At 33.2% G+C, this 20954-nt stretch overlaps 1 protein-coding gene across 1 annotated transcript; it reads left to right on the top strand.

The window, feature by feature from the left end:
* The first annotated feature begins 1022 nt into the window (after positions 1–1022).
* Positions 1023–20454, top strand: meigo (Solute carrier family 35 member B1 homolog meigo). Its single transcript, XM_076134644.1, has 8 exons — positions 1023–1208; positions 1309–1523; positions 2108–2230; positions 3555–3788; positions 4789–4850; positions 5458–5605; positions 13720–13855; positions 15483–20454. The coding sequence occupies exons 2-8, from the start codon at positions 1332–1334 to the stop codon at positions 15548–15550; spliced, it is 963 nt and encodes a 320-aa protein (XP_075990759.1). The 5' UTR covers positions 1023–1208; positions 1309–1331; the 3' UTR covers positions 15551–20454.
* The last annotated feature ends 500 nt before the right edge of the window (positions 20455–20954 follow it).

Here is a 20954-nt window from a genome sequence, read left to right as displayed (position 1 = left end):
GTATTTCTTATTTAACAAAGGCATTTACTTTGTACTTTTTCTTCGACTCATATCGAAAACATTATTAATCAAGATGGTTCAAGGTTAGGCTGTTTGCGGTGTCACGTCGGGTGCTAAATAGGTAACATCCGGTTGTCAATAGTAGTACAGAAGCGAGCTACATATTTATAATATAGTAGCTGACCCGGTAAACGTCGTTTTGCCATATAATAAAAAAAGTGTCACTTAGGGGTATGAAAAATAGATGTCCAATTCTCAGTCCTACTCAATATGCTCACAAAATTTCATGAGAATCGGTCAAGCCGTTTCGGAGGAGTACGGTAACGAAAACTGTGATGCGAGAATTTTACATATTCGATTATTAAATAATTACCTTTTATTTTCTCTGTATTTTTGCATTCATTAGTAAAACATAAATGTAAATGACAAGTTACGGGGAACACAAACTCCCATTGATGACAACTGATGAAAGAAATGAGCAGTATAGATTAATTTGTATTCTATAAAGTGGACTGATCCATTTCGTTGGTATGTTTCGTCTTATCATTACATTTAATTTCGCCGAATTGATAGGTGCCTACGTTGTTCTTTTGTAACTGACCTTATATTCGGGGCAGAAAAGAATTAATATAAGTACGATATTCTCGGTGATTATTATATTTATTAGAACCAAATTACAAATGTAAAAGAATGATGAAATGACAATTTATTGACCATAATATTAATATATGATTTACAGGAACTAAAAAACAGTAGGAAAATTTTAAAAAGTTCTTTTAGTTCCGTGCTGACATCTAGTAACTGATAAAAACAACAATTTTAGTACAGATGTAATAAGTTGTTATATGTGCTTTTTAAATATTTCTTTGTTCTTCTTTATATTAGTTAAAATGTATTACGGCCTTATTTCTGTTTTAACATTAGATAGGTACACCAACGCAAAAATTTCAGAACGATTCCTATTGACAATGTGTCAAGCCATGTCAGAGCACACGTGGACGAATGACAGTTTGATATTTTATCTCTTTTTAGCGACAAAAGTGTGAAAGAGATAAGAAACTAGCCCTTGTGTCAAATCCAAATTCGTCCTTCAAGGCAGGCGATTTTTATTTGAACCAATTTTAGACAAAACTTTAGAATATTTGTGTGAACATAGGCATAATTAGTATTTTAGTGATAGTACTAGCTGTTCTGAATATTTATAGAAGGTCAGCTCAGTGATTTAAATTAGTTTTTACACAATATTTGTGCCATAAATAATCGGGTCGCTAATTTTCTAAAATTCTTTGATTCTGTTACTTTTTGCAGATTCGTGGCAGCTTTCGGTCAAGATGATAAAAAATGCGAGTGAATTTAGGTTCCTGTTGTACGCGGGGGCAATATTTGTATGCTATTTTGTATTTGGCATGTTACAAGAGAAGATAACCCGAGGGAAATACGGTGAAAATGACAAATTCACTTGCGCACTTTCTTTGGTTCTGATACAGTGTTTATTCAACTACTGCTTCGTCCAAATTTTAATGGTAAGTAGTTATTCTCAAACTGTAGTATTATTCCCTATATATTCGAAACATTCTTAGTACAAGTTCGTCATAGGATTTCGTAATTTTATCTGCACACAAAAGTGATTATTTTTCACTAATTCATTTATCAAGTTTAATTTTAACATATCAGATTGAAATCAGATTAGAGTTTTTTACATAATAAGAGTGACCACATAAATGATTATTAAAATTTTACATCATAGCTGTAAATTAGTCATGTAAACAAGTGCTCTGAGTTATAAGTTTGGCTAACTTTCAGCCTTGCCTTTTCCTGGAATAACTGCTTAATTTATAGCTAAGGTCAATCACATGTATACAAATTGTGTAGCTTATGTTCATCAAGTATGACAAACCCTTTGAAAGGTGATAGACCATGGCATAAGATTCAAAGATTAAAAGAATTTTACAATTTTGATGTATAGAAATCTATATTAGCTGTCAGAAAAAAATTATGCCTTAACTTATTATAAATACAGTTTGTTGAATCTGGCTCCTTTCACAATTCTCTACCTATTAAGAAAGGACTAAACTCAGCTTAAATATATTTTATTATTTGATTCCAGCTATCAATGAAGAAGGAGGTAGACACTACAAGAAAAGTATACTACTTCTCATCAGCCATCACTTACCTGCTTGCCATGGTGTGCTCCAATATGGCCTTGCAATGGATCAATTATCCTACACAGGTAATGGCACCTTAACTTTACCACTTACCTACCTACCCAAAAATAATCATGAACAAAACATACTTAAAACAGATATTATCTCTCCCTTTCTCTTTCTTCCCTGCTTTGATTTTCAAGACCCACCCTATTTTTCTGGCTCTGTCATTATCTATATGCCGAATCCTACTTCTACAAAAGTAACAAATATATAAATTATATTGACTGGAAAACATAACAAAACCAATGTTACCTACTATCTGTAATTTTTTTCATGTAATTGAAAGCACAAATCTGTATGTAATGTGAGACTATATTACTTTAATGTCATGATGTCCCATTTCCATATTCATCATTAACACGTTCACTGCCCTCGACGCGTATGTGCGTTTCGTAAAACGCGCAACAAGAAAACTGACAAGTTTTAGCTTCTAAATTTCACTAATCATAATATTTCATAACACAATCAATCAACTTGAGTTTTTAGATATCATTTCATGCATACCATTGTAACAGACCAAGTCATGGAATTTTAAGAGGTATGTATATAAAATTATGTAGAAAGAAAGATGCAAAGCACTATCCACACTTATTGTACAACTTGTTGTCCTGTTCAAAGATACTGTACTAAGTGTCTGAAATTCACCTGTAAGTAAGACGACATTCCCATAGAATCCACCTCATTTTGCCACTAAATTAAAAGCTAATGTCATCAATCCTCGATTTGTAAGCAGATGAAGAACCACACATTATTATTGCCATGATAGTAGGCTCTTCAAGATAAAACCACATACAATTTACAAAAGAAGCTATTAAAAGGACTGTGTCTTAAAGTAGAACAGAAATCATTACATGCTTGTACATGTCATTGTGTGTGTTAAGATTGTTTCTTAGTTTAGACACATGAAAAAGTACACACAAGATGCACAAACAATAGGAGTCTTTAGACGCTAGACGTCTAGAGACGCTATTTCGCGCGTGAAAGAAGAAAGGAAAGAGCGCGCGCCGCGCTCATCTGTCTAGCCCGCGAAGAAAACGTGAACGAAGAGCGCGCCGTCTTTCCCGTGCGTAATCCTGTACGATCCTATCACGCGCGAAAGAGCGTGTGTGCAAAGGCACGTAATCACTGCAATCATCACTGTTATTCACACAAATAGATATTATTGCAAGTTGACAATCCTATAACCAAAAATAAATATTAGTAGTGTAATCCAACAAGCATAAGCTAGGCCCTGGTATTGTTTCAGTCAATCACTTGTATAAAGTTCACTGCTTATCCTACATACATACTTTTTTCTAAAAAGTATTTTTTATTCATATTCATATATTCTATTAAATATGTTTTCAGGTGGTTGGTAAAGCAGCAAAACCAATACCAGTGATGATCCTCGGTGTGCTCATAGGCCACAAGTCATACCCCATGAAGAAGTACCTGTTTGTCCTTCTGATAGTCATTGGAGTGGTCATGTTCATGTACAAGGATCAAGCAGGCAAGAAAGTGGAGGAATCCAGTGGTCTTGGTGTTGGAGAGCTGTTGTTGATACTGTCTCTTACTATGGACGGCTTAACTGGTGCTGTGCAGGTAATATACTTTGATATATTTAAAACCATTTTGTGATGTCATCAATCTTTATAACACACTTCCGTGTACTTGAAATCCCTCCCTTCCCCAATGTACATTTGGAAAAAGACTCCTTTTTAAAGATGCCAATGAAAACCTATTGTTTGAAATGTTTAACAGGAAATTGTATATCGAACATAGTATTACAATCCACAAATTCTGGAACTCCATCAAGAATATGTTTGACACAGGACACATTTGTCTCATAGTCAAATTGTCAGTATAAACCTTTATGACAAGTACTAAAACAGCAATTCAACAGAATACAAATGGCTACTAACATTTTGTGCAAATCATTACATACACAACCATAATGCTATAAACAACATTTTTAAAAATAAATATCCAGGGATAAAGCTAAATCTCAAATGTTCTCCTGAAATATAATGCTTCAGACATTAGTTTACTGCTATCTCAAGAAGTTGGCCGGTTTTGTATGTAAACAAACAGCAATTCATAATATTTGTAACTAAATATTAATATATGAATGAAATTGTATAAATAAAATGATAGCGTGTCCCCTATTCTTATACCACAAATAACGTGATAGTTCTATGATTTATGTCATACCAATGATCAAGGTAAGTATGACAATGTAATAGAGTTACAGCAGTTTCAAATTTCAAATACCCTATAACATGCGTCAGACAGAGGCAGCATATGTTCGAAACCGACTGCGTAAACGCTACCCGATACTTATTCAGAAATGGTTAAACCAGAGTTTAACATCTCTATGTATTACCCAAGTTCCAAACTTTAACTTGTAACCATAGTATTGTTACATTACAAAACAATACAGTTAAAATAATAGCTTCCTGATAAGAATAAGTTGAAAAGGTATCATAAAAATGATATACAGAATTAAGATAAAATTAAAACAACTATTGAAATACCTAGTCTTAACCTATTAAATCGATACTTATTGGTGTAATAAATTGACTAATATTGTTTTAAATTCTAGGAGCGCATAAAGAGTGAGTCTTCTCCGTCTGCTTACGCCATGATGTTGAACATGAACTGGTGGTATGTAGGAAACCTTGTTATTTATTTCCATTGTTTGTCGTATTACACGCTGGCGTAAATTTTATGAAATAAAACGTAATTCTTTCACAAAAGTTTATTTGCAATACGTGGCATCATTGTAGTATGCAACAAAGCATTTCAGGGGTCATTTTCAAAAGTGACAATTAATATGATAGTGTTTTATTGACTTGAATAACAGAATAAAAAAAAACTGCTCGCGTGCTAGAAGCTGTTGCATTAGCGATTATTCTAATTACTATAGGTACCTACTAACACCTTTTTTCTCAAAAAGCTGTGAAAGCCTTTGCTAAGAAACACTGGTAAGCTGTGCGGGCACTGCTGCTGAGCTCATAAACGTATACGCGTTTACACACACGAGTTGCGTACACCCCCAGCAAAGTATTATTTGTAGATTACTCAAAGCTGTGCAGTAAAATATAGTTCTAGACTAAACCGCAGTAATACTAATATTAACTGGATTATTGTTGTTCCATTATGAAAAGATATAGAACCTTGCACAAGAATGCATATATTTTTGAGAGGTCATCAAAACAATGCAATATTCACTCAAAATATTTTGCAAAAAATGTCTTTTATCTGTTTCCAGGTCCACGATAATCCTGACCATTGGTGTATTCATGAGCGGTGAAATATTCAAGTTTGTCAGTTTCGTGTCGCTGTATCCAGAGATCATTGTGTACCTCGTGGCGTTTGCCTTTGTTGGTGGACTTGGGCAAATGTTCATATTTTACATGGTAAGAAGTAAACCAACATTTTTTGAGCAAAATAAAAAACACAGAAAGCTTGAACAGAGTGTGTTCCTTTAAACAATATTGCTATGTTAAGTAACACATTAGGACTTAGGACCTTCGTAAGCAAATAATTATTTTATCGATTCAATAAATTATCGCGATGTGATTGCAATTTCTTTTGCTTCCGATGAAATGAAAAATGTATGAGTGTCGAAAGCAATTGATAACGGGTACAAAAAATATAGAAAAGATCACGACCGTATATCGGGTACGCGTTGCTTTTGTAATATAGGTTCTCCCGTGCTCTCGAACGTAGCCAAAAACGATAATTAGAAAAGACGATTTTCTTCTACACTAACCCAAATTTAAAGCTGTTGCTCTAGTTAATAGATACCGCTTTATTTGTCTTTCACTTTGAGGGATAGAAGATAGAAAAAGAGAATTTTCGAAAGTAAATCATAGAAAGAATTGTCTATGTATGCAACTCAAAATGTGGCGCAAGAGTCGTTGGTTGGATTCTGTCAACTGACACTGTCACTAGGACATGTCAAAATGTCATTTTTATTAGTGACACTAACTCAGTATTACTGAGTGTTCGACATCGACTGTGCTTTGTGAAAATTATAAATTGAACTAACCAAAATGTTTGTGCAAAAAAGTGAAGTTTAACAAAGCGAAGTGTTCAAAAAGTGAAATCCTTCGACTTAATTAGACGTATAAATAATTTTTTTTTATAAAAGTGGTGTGAAGTTCAATGAAAAATTTCTCCTGCTATTTAACTATTTTATACTCCATTGGTGTTGTAAATATCCAAGAAAGTAAATTACTCAGGTGAGTTAAAATATCACTATATTACGTGCAGAACAGACAGTTTGTCAGAACCAGCAGAGAATCTCTAAGTTATCTACACTCAAGAGTGTCAACCTAGGAATGAGCCCGATCTTGGAATTGAGTCATTGCAACCTTTAAAAACTCTTTTTCCAAACCTGCAGTGTCACAAAGTTACACACCGACTTATTGTTATTTATTTAATTAATATCACAAACCTGCGTCAATACTATTACCTCCTGTTAAATATAGGATTCCCAAGGAAGGTTGTTAAAACATTCTTTATCAACCCCACTTTGAGTGGCAAATACGGGTGCTTCTGTTTGATTTAGTAGCCCTCCTATATTGTTTTGTACATAATAAGGTATTTAATATTTTGGGATTTAAATAACACTCATCACCATCATATAAATGTACTACTCAGTATAGGCCTCTCTTTTTTGATGGCACACTCTTTGACCCCTTCTCCATGCAGAATTACCAAATCACTAGGCACAATATTATTTTGACCATTTTGAAACTTTAGAATAACAGAAGTAGAAGTGACAGGGACCATAAATCTGCAGCAGATTTAAAAAAGAATGGTTAAACAAAAGGAGATAGCAAATCAAAAGTCCTCTCTTCTCTCCATGTATTGTGGGGTAAGATCAAGAAAATAAATTGTATTGTATATTTCAGTCATTACAAACTGGAAATGGTTGTTTTTTGGTTAATTGTATTATTCCTCAAATTTTAATAATAGTTTTAATATTTCATTCAAGCACTAGACCAAACATATTCAATGTAGTCAACCAGAGTTTATACTCCAAATCTTCTCTTGACCATAAATGTGATATAGTCCATGAGTTACATACATAATTCATCTGAAAATGTACTGATAAAATGGTTATTTTACCCTCTTACTAAGATTATACTAAGTTATGGTTGTAATCACATGAGAAGGAAATGAGATTGTTTCCATTAGTTTTACGATAATCCCTCTTTGTCACCACCTCCTCAAAATAATCTGGTAATGGTTATCATAGAATCTTGAAGTTGGTTAATATTGTACTGGCCAAAGCTTTAAAACAATACTCAGATAATGTTATTCAGTCAATTGCCCAATAAGACTGATATCTCTATGAAAGCAATCCATTACACTGTTATGATGTTTAACAATAAATTTGGCTGACAAGTTCTAACTATTCCTTTACAAAACTCTTTTCAAATTGAGATGGTTTTTGAAACACTGTCTAAAATTACTTGTGTCTTGTACATAAGTAGGTAAGGGATAGTTAAACAAATAAACACACGGATATTACCCCACATACTTATCTATTTTACATATTACATAGTTTGCACACTTGTACGAGGCCTCCCAATGAATTACCTCTTTAAAAAGTCACATAATTTCATGATCTTTGATTTTTTATTAAAACAGTTTCAATTAGTCATCTTCTGCTTGAGAATAGTGGCAAATTATAAGTGGTTACACTGTTCCGTTGGTTCTTTAGTGCAAGAAGTGATTGATGGTTTCACCATTAGATCCACAAATAGTATCCATATTTGGTTGTTCTTCTTGTCTATTCTTGGTACAATGTTCTCCGGGCTGGTTGTACTTTTGTCAGTGCTTTGTATCTTTGCAAAAGTTCCTTGATCTTGTAGGGATTTTTTATCCCTTTGTTGGTTTTGAAGTAACTGTGTGACAAGACTGTCTCTAAGAGGAGGATCTGCCCCTTTGGCTATAAATCCAGCATAATCAAGACACTGGATGATTCGCACTTATTCTCATCTCATCAACGAAAGTTATACCTATCACTTCAAAACACTTGCTCATTGTTTGCTTACAAAGTGATCTCAAAAATGAAGATTTCTCATGTATTTTCTCAATCTAATATCATGTTAGTTTAACCCGTGAGAAGGCGCGCTATGAGCATTTTGCTCACACAAAATATCATTGCAATTATTTTCTACGTTAGAAACACTCCAACACTGCGAGTTTCTCAGTACCTTTCTAACATTTCACCCCCCTTCCCTTGATGCAATTTACGCGCCACTCAGGGCCGCTGCGACCGCGCAGTAAGGTGTTTGTGTGCATCGCGTCGTGCAGCGCGGCATTTTGCTCATCACGCGCCTATCTACGTAAGTATTTTTTGTAAGGAATAAAACTCATTTTAGCGTGTAATTTTATTATTTTATTTATTTATTATATTATATATATTTATTATTTTGTGTTTTTATATAATTTACCTCTGTGTAAGTATTGTTAATATATTCGGTCAATAATTTTTAGTACAAACGCCAAGATGGATGGCCAAAGGGACGCTCAAATTCGTAGTTGGCTAGAAGACCCGGAATCGGAGGAAGAAGAACCATTAGACTTTGAAGACATAGACGTGGATCGTGCTGATGATGTTGAAAGCGACGGTCCTGTTATAGAAAGCCTTCACAACGACGATACTGAACAGAGGAACAGAGGAACTAGAGAATGATGAGTTGCAAAACGCTCTAAAAAAGCATGTACTTTGTGCAAAAAATTACTCTGCGCTGAACATGTGATGTATATGTGCCATACGTGTTACGATAGTAATATTAATCAAAATAATACGGAAGAATAAAAAATCCTATCTTTTTTTTTACTTTGCTTTTTTTTAGTTTATTTTTGTTAATTAGCCCAAAGTTAAGGCCAAAGTTGATTCGTTATTTTTGTTTAAGCATAAGACTGCATTTTTTGTTAATTAGTGATAATTAAACTTAATATATAGTAAAATACATGTAATTTATTTCTTTTGATGCTATTAAATGTGTATCATTTACCAATAATTGATTGAAAAACCTTATTTGAAATTATGTGAGCATTTTGCTCGCGCGCGCTTCCTCGTGTATTTTTTTAAGGCGCGCCTTCTCACGGGTTAAAAACCATTTTTACGAATAATGCCGCGAACTCACACCACTTGATAAAGCAAGTCGACAACATTACGATATTATTTGATTTTAAAGCGAGATAAACGGTGTTTGACTACTTACACTTGTTTAAAAAAAATGTTGAGTGTTGCCGGATGTAAAGCGGAAACGCGCTCTATATAGCAGGAAATCTAGATGTAGCAGGTAGGTAGGTAGGAACCCTAGCTTTGACGTAACATGTCAATTGACAAGAACACGTTCCGTTCTGAATCTGTTGTATTGGCGGGAAATTTCGAACAAGCGGGCATGACGTTCGAATGTCAGAGGGTCAACTGACCACTGTGTATATAAGTGAGTTTTTAAATAGCGCGCCACGAAAGTAATTTGTTTTGAAATGATAACTGAGATTTATTAAATTGATGTAATTTTACATTATTGTTCCATGAAATTGAAGTTTGATCTTGTGTAAGTATTTTTAAAGCCAACACAGGTATTAGCACCGAATAATTCGTAGGTTTAGTTATATACCGATTATTATTCAATAATTTTATGATTTCTTACCTTATTTATTTTTATATACTATATTAACTGTTTATATAATTGGTTCTTTATTGTGCTATATCTTTTACGCACATATCGTTAAAGAAATGCCACAAATATGTTAAATTTCAATATTTTTAATTTTCATTTAAATATAGTCAATACCGTGATAATAATTATAATCATAATATGAAATACATTCTATGACGTTCGTTAACAAATGGCGTAAACAAGACATTGGGATTTGGAGGTTTTAGCGACGATGTTCTTCTATTCCGTCGACCGCACTCTTTGCCTACGTCTTTGGCATTTATTTTTCGCTTTCTGCGCTTTCTTTAGTTGTTTTTTTGCGCAGATTTACTTTTGTCTGTCTAAGTAATTAGACAGACAAAAGTAAATCTGCGTAAATATTAAGTACAAACGTTTGTAAGTAATTAAGTATATGGAAAATCTGACTTATTGTACATTGTTTTGACAATATTCCTTCAATAAAATCATCACGAATAATAAAATCATCACGAATCTTCTGCGGGCACTGGAGAATTAGGCACAAGTTCGCTGTGTGGTGCCCGAGGTTTCTAGCCAATACCAGTTCTATTTTCTTTTATTATTCTAATTTCTTTGGGCTCCCAGTCCCACTGTCCTACATAAAAGTTGTATGCCTGTTGCATTCTCCTCGAAACCTCGACAATATTTAATTAATTGTGAAAATTTAGGTCGTAAATATTCCTTTTAACACTCCCCTTCTCTTAGAAACTCCAATGATTAACATTTGAGAGGAAAATAAAACTCAAACATGCAAACGATGCACGGTACCCTTGAAAATATTCCCCCTAGTTCTTGAACAAAAGCGGTGTGCCATTGTAAATAGGGAGCCTTCTGACAACCAGCTTAGCCGTGAAAGCGTAACGATCAATAATATTTCTCCATTATGTTGACCGTTTATGATGTGCAATATTTTTAGAATATTTTTGTCATTTTCTTAGTCGTTTCTAGGTAGGGCTAGATCCGATCTAGGGGCGGCCTCATATGATGAGCCTCAATCGATATAATTAATGGTATGGATCTCGATTTCACAAGTTCTTCTTAATTTAGAACATTGCGATAAACTCGAAATCTACTGAACGGATTTCCCCGCGGATTTCACCAACACAGAGGAATTTATTCCCGAGAACGGTTTCTATTCGTATACCGTTATTTGTATTCGTTCTATTCATCAGTGTTGGGTCAATCAACTAATTTTTTCAATCAATTGATTAGTCATGACTAATTTAGTCATGAATTATTTAGTCATGATTGAATTAGTCATGAGTAAAAATAATAATCATAATCATGATTAAATAAATTAGTCATCAATCATTTAATGATTAAATGACTGATGACTAATTTATTGTATTTTTGTATGATGATTAAACTAAAAAAAATAATTCAGGTGACATAATTTTAGTTTAATTGAACACATCTATAAAACTATAACTGATCACCACATTAAGTGGACTGAAAGAAGATAATTCCATTATTTATAAAATTTGATTTTCAAAACGCGTAGTTTTAAAAAGCAATTTAAATTATTTTAAACTAAATTAGCCCGAACTTATTTTTGCAAATGTGTACCTGTGTAAATTAAAAAAAAAATTAACTGATTCTGTTGTAAAACTAGCTTTAATTAAAAACCTGTGATTAACAAATCAACAGTCATGAAACGTAGACTTGAAAAGCTTAGTTTTATTTAACTATTATTTTTAGTCATTAAAATTTTAGTCATGATTGAATAACTAACACTAACACTAATTAATCATCAATCACGACTCATGATTGAATTTTTTTAGTCATTATTCATTAGTCATGACTAAATAATTTAATCTTAATCATCAATCATCAATCAAACTAAATTTTGCCCAACACTGCTATTCATATTAATTATAATTTAGATTAATATGGCCAGTCCAGGCTCAGTATGAAGTTGGACTTTAATTGCTTAATGCTACCACTTTTATCAGATAATCGGTTTCTTATGATATATCGAGATTGCGTTGTATTGGGATATTCTTACTCCATAGCATTTTTTTTACCCCAGCACTAAACATTATTTTCTTCTATGACCTATTCAGATCATAACGGGGTCTCGGGTCATTAGAATGGGTCATCCAGGTGGCCACAACTTGTCCCTTCAAAATTCTGTTCTTGCTGCTATTGTTGACAGTCACCCTCTTGTAAATCAAGTCACCGGGTCCTATATCGCTTTATTTTACTCAGAATTTATAGTAGTCATAGTCATTTTTAAACGTCAATTCACTGCGATCGCGATTTGTTCTGGTATGATAAAAAAGTGTGTTTATACGAAAAACACCTGTTAACTGCATTGTAAAATTATCACAGAATATTGCCCTATTATATTTTATTTTAAAATAGCCACATTTAATTCAACGCCATCTAGTGTCCAGTAAATTTATACGGAAACGGAATTCAGGATGAAACAGTTTTTCTTTCTCCTTCCAAGACAATGTGCCATCTGGTGGCGAGTAGCGCTTGCTACTAATGTTTGTACTCTAGTAAAAAATAACTCATAGTTTAGGTAAAAACTAAAAACTTTTATTTTATTATAAGCAGATTGTTTCTTTTCTTATCGTAAATTTTTGAAGACGCTAAAATAGATTTAACATATAAAAAGTAGTTAATATTATGCTGCACTTACTGTTTACACCTGGGCAAAATTTAAACTATGATTCCTTCAGTTTTGTTACTTCTTTGGAAATATTTTACTATTCACTAGTGGAAAAATCTAGCAAACATAAAGAAAATATATTTTAAAAAATATTCGCCCGTATCTGCTAAGGGTTTCTTTATGTAGGCACCCTTACAAATATCACTCTCTTGTGCATAAAAAGCCTTCAAAGGCCTTCGGGTGGCTTGAACAACTATGAAACTAGGTTGACCGCTAACCATACGATAAGAAGAGTTAGGTTAGGTTAGGTTAGGTTAGCTGTGATTTTTCCGAAACTTGTTCATAGCTCAGAACGGGTATTTACATGGTTATAATGAAATCATTCATTCTGTAATAGAACATAATATTGATTTGTTGCGTTAATGCAGGAGTTGCGAACGAGGGGAGTATTTATAAGGGTTGATAAATTCGAGGGGTGATGAAATTAGGTCACGGTCACTCGACAGACCCTTATGTGTGTTGTACGTACTCTGTGTTTTACATTGTAATAATTTATTTATAGACAAAATTATTATTTTAGGGTTACTTTCTCCTAGAATATACTCGTCTTCATTATCACAATGTAAGTTAGGGCGAAATTAATTACCTACTTTATTATTTTTGCATCGGTCGTAGTGTGGTAGGATGCTGCCTGACCGATGCATCTTCAGCAGCAGCCGTTAGAACAATATGTTGTATAAGTACCTTCTTTTTATTTTTCTTAGTGTCACGTCGTTACGCAGATGGCGAAAACTTAATTCTAGAGACGTAGGTAGGATAAGATAGGTAGTAGGTAAGGGTGTCAGAAGAGCAGTCATCCGTTTCACCTCCGTCACCCGTACTCGCTGTAGGATAGTAAATTACTATTTTAGTAAAAATATGCGTAAAATACCTAAAATCACGATGTTTTCCTTAATTTTTTAATGTACCGAAGAGAGAGAGAGAGAAGAGGTGATGTCCAAGAAAGATAAAGGTACACATATCATATCGGTGTTGTCCTTCAAAAAGATCAGGTGCGTCATGGTCGTAACTAGCGGTCCTGTGCATGACAAGATGTACACGTACCGATATGAATTAAGGAAAATAACTTTGTAGGGTCTTTGCCTACCGAATCTTTTGTAGTTTGTCATACCTAAATTATATGTTTTCTTATTAATTCCAGGTGGCAGAATTCGGCCCACTCCCTTGCTCCGTGGTGACGACTACGAGGAAGTTCTTCACGGTCCTTACTTCAGTCATCATATTCGGCAATGTGCTGATGCCTCGGCAGTGGCTTGGCGCAGTCCTCGTATTCGCAGGTATTGCTTTAATGAGTTTAGATGAGTTGTTCTCTAATTAATTTGTAATATAGACTAGACCACGTTGCGTCGTGAAGGTAGCCGCCGCGTCGTCCTCTGGCGGGTTGATGGGTTCAAAGCCCAGGACAGATATTTGTGTTATAAACACGAGTGTCCGTTTTTGAGTGTTAATTTATATGTATTATGTATTTCCCTAAGTTCGGAAGGAGACCTTATGCAGCAGCCAGATGGAAATGGGTTTAAAAGAAAAGGGGTATGTTTATCAGATGTCTGGTTGATAATTATACTCTGCTTACTTTGGAATCAGATGACAGTGTCGGTCGTTCAAAGATATATAGATATTTTCTACCTGTACAACTGTAGCTTTGGTAGTAGATCACTTTATTTTCGTTGAATATAGTAGCTAATCCGCTCTTCTTCCCTAACTCACATAGTTTTATGTTATTTTGCTTGTGGGTTGATTTTCAAAAATAAGTCAGTAAGGAATATCAAAATTGGGTTAGTGTTTCAGCCGTGAAAGTGTGATAGACAGACTTTCGCATCGATAATATAAGGAATCCAATTACGTATATTATATTATTTTTGTATCACCTTGGGAGGCTACATAAGCATTTAGGTGTGTAATATTATTTTGTTAATTGAAATTGACTGTTCATATGTTTTACAGCAATATTTAAGTAAGTATTAGACAAGGTCTGTTCGTATATATCAGTGCAGTGTGTAATTAGGAACTGGGACTTAAACGGAGAGTTATAATGCGCGTTTAGTATTGAACGGTAACACCGATTCCATTTCCCTATTATACCGATGACCTTGAATTTAAAGACTTTCATGGTCCATAGAAAATGTTTGCTAGGCCCTTTACTAAGTTCTTGAAGTATAAATCATAATTCCTTGTTTGACCAAAATAAAGTAGCAGAAAACAGGCAATCAACCACTGCACAACCAAAATCATTTTTTTTTTACACCTACGCCATCTGCGCGTTTTGTAAACGGGGATCTCTACTTAGCTGGACTATATTTTGGGACAGTGGTATCAGTGGTATGAACGCGTTATCCTTGTAATTGTTGCGTCATTATTGAGGGTCAAAGTTGCTTAGCAATAATCCCTCTGGTGAAATTGATTTTTAATTGAAAGTTAGGGGAGTTTTTATGGGGCTATGAGTAGGGATTATTGAAACCAATCATCGCAGAGATATATTTTAGGGTTTGTATTGCTGTGCTGGCGGCGCGATCTATTGAGTATGTATACCGTACAGAGGTATTAGATCCCGTCCTGGGCTAAAAAAATATGTTTTGTCAAACTAACTCTCTCTTCGTAAACCCGTCAGTCCTGCGCCAGACCTCTCATTTGCCTTGTCACTTATACGTCCTACCGGTGACAGTTACTGAACAGAGAGTGTATCATTGTATTGTGCACACTTGGACACTATAAAGCACAGCTGCTTGTGTCAATAAAACTGATCATAGTTACTCAAATATCGGCTAGAAGGTCATTATTATTATGTCAATTGTTTATTGAACAAGTAATTTTTATATTTATAATCCTGCACTGATATGCGTGAACAGATCTCTCTCTTTTTTTACTGTAAACATGATATAACTCTGTCCTTTTCTTTGTTTTCAGGTTTATTCCTAGACATGTTCTACAGCAAAGGCAAGAGCAGCCCACCAAAGCGTGTGGCGGGTAAATGATGGTTAGAAAATGTGTAGAGGCTCATAGTTTAATTATAGCAGCTCAATTCCTTTTTTTTTTGTTCATACTCTATAGAGATCGTAATACGTAATGAGAATTTGCCGTATTTTAGAAGAAATAAGTGAAGAAATTAGTAGCATCAATACAACAACAATCTTCACACAACCTGCCATGTGTAAATGTAATAAATACGTTTTTGGACACAAATAAAACAGGATCAAGAAGTTAGAGGGTAAATTAACTAAAACTTTTCATCATCTTCTGGCAAATTAGCACTACTTATTTGTATATCAATGACTATTGCAGCTTATACAATACAAACAGAAGGTTTTTTTACTAGCTAATTCCTGTGATATCAGACCGATTCGTAGCGTGTTAACGAATTACTTTGTTAATTAATCATATTTTTTTTTCGCATGTATTCGGAATGGATATAACCTTTTTAGTACGTATTTATACGTGTATCGTATGGATAGTATTGGCGGTTGTATAAAAGTTTGGATATTGCGAAATCGCGGGAATAATGTTGCAAAATATAGCATAGACATTTAAATCAGGAATTGAGCTGTTCAACAATTGGCACTTAATTTATTTTTATTCGGTAGAAATTTTATGACAAAAAACTTTATTTAAGAATATTTTATTTAAGAATATCTACTATCCGCGACTTTGAATTGTATGTATATTTTGTGTCAATTGTAAATGAAACGTTTTTATGAAAAGATATTAATAGCACAATCAGATTTTTTATACATATTTTATTGTTTTAACATCGAAGTATCGTTATTTACTTGTAATACTGCAATATTTTAACGCAGTCTTACCTTGAAAGGTAAGACAAATTATCGTAATCCATCTGTTTCGTTCCACCAATAAAAGTCAGGGGAATAAATGTTCTGCGTTGTGTGTCTGTGTAGCGCAGCCAGGCGGTCTCGATGATAATCATATCTGGCGATGTCTCGCGACTTGTCCAGCGATGCTGGAGGCACAAGTCGTGGGATATTTTGTCTTTCAGGGCAGTGTTTCTTGACCTTTGAGGGCTGGTATATGGAGGTCCGCTGTCTTGTTTTAGAAATCTTAATGACTTTTATTGTCAGCATGAGAATATAATTGATTCCTTTAGTATCAAAATACCTTTTATTGTTATTCATCTAGTCCTTGAAGGGGCTGATTTCCTATGGATCGGCGGACTTGGAAAGGTTAAGAATTCCGATCTAGTGTATCCCTGGATATAATGTGTAGCATACGATGTCTACAAAATTTGTTGACGTTAAGACTTAGGCCTTTCGTGCACAAGGCTAAGCATATCATTGACGTTTCTACACGAATCACTTGACAAAAATTGTATGACGACAGGCGGTTGAAGACTAAAATCGTTTAGTATCGAAGACTTGCGTGGCTTTGTGTGCGTAGGGCCTTATCTTCAATTCCGAAAGTAAAGTCTCGGTTCTTCTTTACACCATTTTCCTGGTTATACTATTTACAACAAAATGTTACTACTGCGTTATGTTAATTCTTAGTACATACATTCAATGCATTATTTTGTTATAATAGACAAATCTACTTTGTTATTTTTATCCAAGTAAAAGTTGTTGAACTTAACGAACATTTTCAATTACTAATCTGTAGTATAGAGTAGGCCTACAATTATTTAGAGAAGGTTTCAATATGATAAATTGTCGAACCTTAGCAAAATAAAGATACTTATGGATTTTAAAATACTCTTAACCTCCACGGAGTTAAAGGGTATTTTGCAAAACCACACTTGACGCCAGTTTTACTACTCCTGGTTAAGCATTGGATTTCTCAGATGGAATTCTGACAGTTGTTTTGATACAGTTGCTGTCATATAAGTAGCAGATACGTTATCTGACACTTGATCTTAAACTATGAAACTGGCCCTTAATCTTGCATGTGTATAAGAGAATATATTTTGTAAACAGATAGAGCTAACATGACTACCGTGTTTGTGCTGTTTTAATGTAACATCCACTTGAAAGAAACATGTGCTACAAAATAGCATGCTGCATAATTTGGTATTATGTTGCTAGTAGCTGTATAATATAATTTCATAAATTAGTTATTCTTGAAGCTCTTAAGTGTTACGAAAAGTAGACATTTTCTTACATCAGCGTTCAAGTGTCTCGTCTTTGCTTGTTGTCAAATTGTCGCCTGAAGATTTTCATGTCGGTTTCGTATAGAATATTTACAATTTAATTTAAAAAAATCGATCGATAGAGCTTCGATGATCAATTTCTCATACATTTTTTTATATCTACTTATTACTTGATACTAGATATTGCTCCTTGTAGTCATGCCATGTTGTAGCACACTGTTCTTTTAAGTAAAATAATTTTAAAAGTAATAATGCACCTCGCATTTTTATGCACATAATAATTATAATGAGATTGTAACGTATCATTAATATATTAAATTATTATTATATAAAAGATATGTATATCGTATTTATATAATATTTTCATATTGTACAAATATATTAGTGTAATTTTAATATTTGTAAATGTTGGTGTTTTATAATATAGTTAAATAAAATAATTCGTTGTCTGTCTATTGAAGATGAAACTAGATTCATAAAAACACGAGTTAATATCATCTTGTCTTTGTCACCCTAAGACTTTGCACATTTCTTTAGGAGATACACACATTATTATTGTATACTAGGTATTTCCTTTGTATAAATCGTCAAACAACTTAAACACTAGTTGCTGCATTTGAAAGTGTAGTGAAAAACCAATCAGGCGATCGAAGCGCACCTAAAACATCGCTTCCTAAGATAATATAGTGAATTTGTGGACGTTGTTTGGCGGAAGTATCTTTTAACATAATAATCTTTATATCTTCAATAACATTCAAATTATGTGGTATGACAGGCAGTTTATTTGGTGATTTTAATTAGAAAAGAAGTCGAAAACATTCCAAATCGCTTTAAGATTTCATTCACATCTATAGTCTTCCAATATCTAGAAATATAATTGGTAATACAAATACTTCGGACAAATTTTAATGAGAACCTTTACTTAGTGATAGACTAGGTCCATTCAGCGTCAGAAATATGTATGTATTGTCACAATTTCAATCGTCGTTTTTTATATTAAAATATCTGGATTAACGATTACTTATTAAAGTTGTACTAGTAAAAGGTTACACTGGCATTTTTTCCCGGAAATATTGTTGAAATAAAAACATTACATTATATTCGGCTCGCATTTAAATCATCATCATATTTGACGGTCTCTAAACTAAAAATGTTTGTGTTTCAATACTATTGTTGCATTTATTGAAATCCTGTTTTAGTAATCGGATTTTGGTTAGAATGTTATTCTATGAATTCACTCACATTAATAGATTTACTAAGATCTTAAGACAAAATTTCTCAGGATTATACTTTTTTTTACATAAATTAACTATTTCTGTAAGACATGTTACACCGTGACTTAATTGACAGATGGGGTACTTGATTTGCATAGAAAAAAAACGAACTTGTAGGTAGAATATACACACATCTAAAATGCCTAATGCTTTGGTAATATTTTCATATTGAAATTGTTGCTATACTTGTAACGTGTTTCTACACTAATAATCATTTTAAGCATTTCATTATCAGTTGTCAATTTTACTAAAAGTCAAGTAGCCTACTTCAAGGCTAGTTTAACCAAAGTTCTGGAAAGCTCAACTTTTGCATTTATTCTAAGGGATGCGAATTCCTAGCACAATATGAGGTGGCAAGTGCATAACGCACGGTTACGTAAAGCGTGTATATTTATAAAATTGTGCAGATTATGATTCTATTCAGTTTGTATTCAAATGATTATAATTTGTATAGTTCAACGATTAAGTAGAGAACCTTCTGGGGCTATTCGTGGTTGGATGTAGACAAAATTCAGTATTTGGAATATCATTTACCCGCAGGTTTATGCTGTCGGTGGCCTGTTCGTGACGCTAGTTTATAATAAGTAATGATAATGTAGAAAAGTCGTGCATACCAAGGTCTACTAAGTGGTTGGACTATAACAGAACTATCTATTTTATTTTAAAGCCTTTAAATGACATTCATATTTGTTTTTAATTTATTAGTAAATTAAAAACAAATAAGACTAATATATGTAATATAATCTGTTAGTAAGACTAGACTTCGATAGTATGTGCTACACCTGTTTTTGTATCTTTATGTAATAGTACACTGCATAACATATTTTAAAGTAAAAAATTACCGCATACAATACAATCATTGTGCCTACGCATCCATAAATCAATATAAGAGATTTGGACATTTACTGTTCTATTTATAAACGTCGTGTAGCATCTGATCAGTTACAAAGTATTTTGTCACTTTCAATCTAATTTGAAATTGTATATGAGTAAAAACCTAAAACGCTTCAACCTATCTGAGCTTACACGACGTTTATTACCAAGACAGTTAGTATATTGTATAAAATATAGATGATAAATATTTATATGTAAAGTATTTTGCTACATGGAGATATATTTATATTAGAAAAACATTTAATTTGTCGACGATCACGTTAATTTGGCTCAAAATTATATCAAAATTTTACAAATAAAGGTTTACTGAAATATTTAGGCTGTAACAGTATTGTTTTATATTTAGCTGTAGTCACAAAAATATTGGTACAATTGGTCTACTTAAATGTGAAATTTAAAGAATTTTATAATGTATTAGTACGCTAGCATAGAATAATATAACTGTTGCCTCCGATATGACACCAAAAACATTGAATATTGTAAGTAAAAATGAAATGCAATACATTCAACGAACACCAAACATTTTGTGTTACCGTCGTCGGCCGTCCTAAGGCGCATTTATCTTAGCAAATAGCGGATAGAATAATCTATTTATAAAATATACATTTTTGATATTTGATTACTGTGTTTTTCTACCTTTCTTCTACCTTGTGCGAATGACCTATTTTATCAATCTCACTATTCACCATTTCAAACGATTCCTAATGTTCCACTATTTTACGGAACTTTAAAGCCCGTTTTAATTTACATTTGAGTAGTTTCAAAATGACTGCTTCTAATAAGAAAGTTATTACAGGATTCGGAGCGTGACTGATCAGGTAATTTTTTGGTTGTTATGTGTGGTTAAAAAGCTTTGCCTCTTACAATTAGCTCAACTAAATACGATGACATTTAAAAGTAGATCATTTAGATACATTGTTTCTATTGTCAACTTTATTTGCACTGGGGATATAATGTTAGATCTCAAAAAAATTAGCAAACAGATCTTTCATTTTCTCAATTATTTTTTAGTAATCTGTATTGAATTGCGATTGTTTTTTTAGAAACCTGTATTGAGAATTCTAATAAATCATATATTTTACCTAAGTCTAACCATGCGTTGATTTTTTTAGATACGGC

This window comes from Anticarsia gemmatalis, chromosome Z (genome assembly GCF_050436995.1).
Source record: "Anticarsia gemmatalis isolate Benzon Research Colony breed Stoneville strain chromosome Z, ilAntGemm2 primary, whole genome shotgun sequence".
Taxonomy (NCBI): Eukaryota; Metazoa; Arthropoda; class Insecta; order Lepidoptera; family Erebidae; genus Anticarsia; species Anticarsia gemmatalis.
This window is presented reverse-complemented; position numbering and strand designations above follow the sequence as displayed.

What these genes read in the sequence shown, in the direction of transcription:
- meigo (XM_076134644.1), top strand. Translation starts at nt 1,332, where the DNA reads ATGATAAAAAATGCGAGTGAATTTAGGTTCCTGTTGTACGCGGGGGCA. An exon ending in GCTTAACTGGTGCTGTGCAG is followed by an intron (nt 3,789 to 4,788) that starts GTAATATACTTT and finishes TTTAAATTCTAG; the next exon opens with GAGCGCATAAAGAGTGAGTC. An exon ending in CGCAGTCCTCGTATTCGCAG is followed by an intron (nt 13,856 to 15,482) that starts GTATTGCTTTAA and finishes CTTTGTTTTCAG; the next exon opens with GTTTATTCCTAGACATGTTC.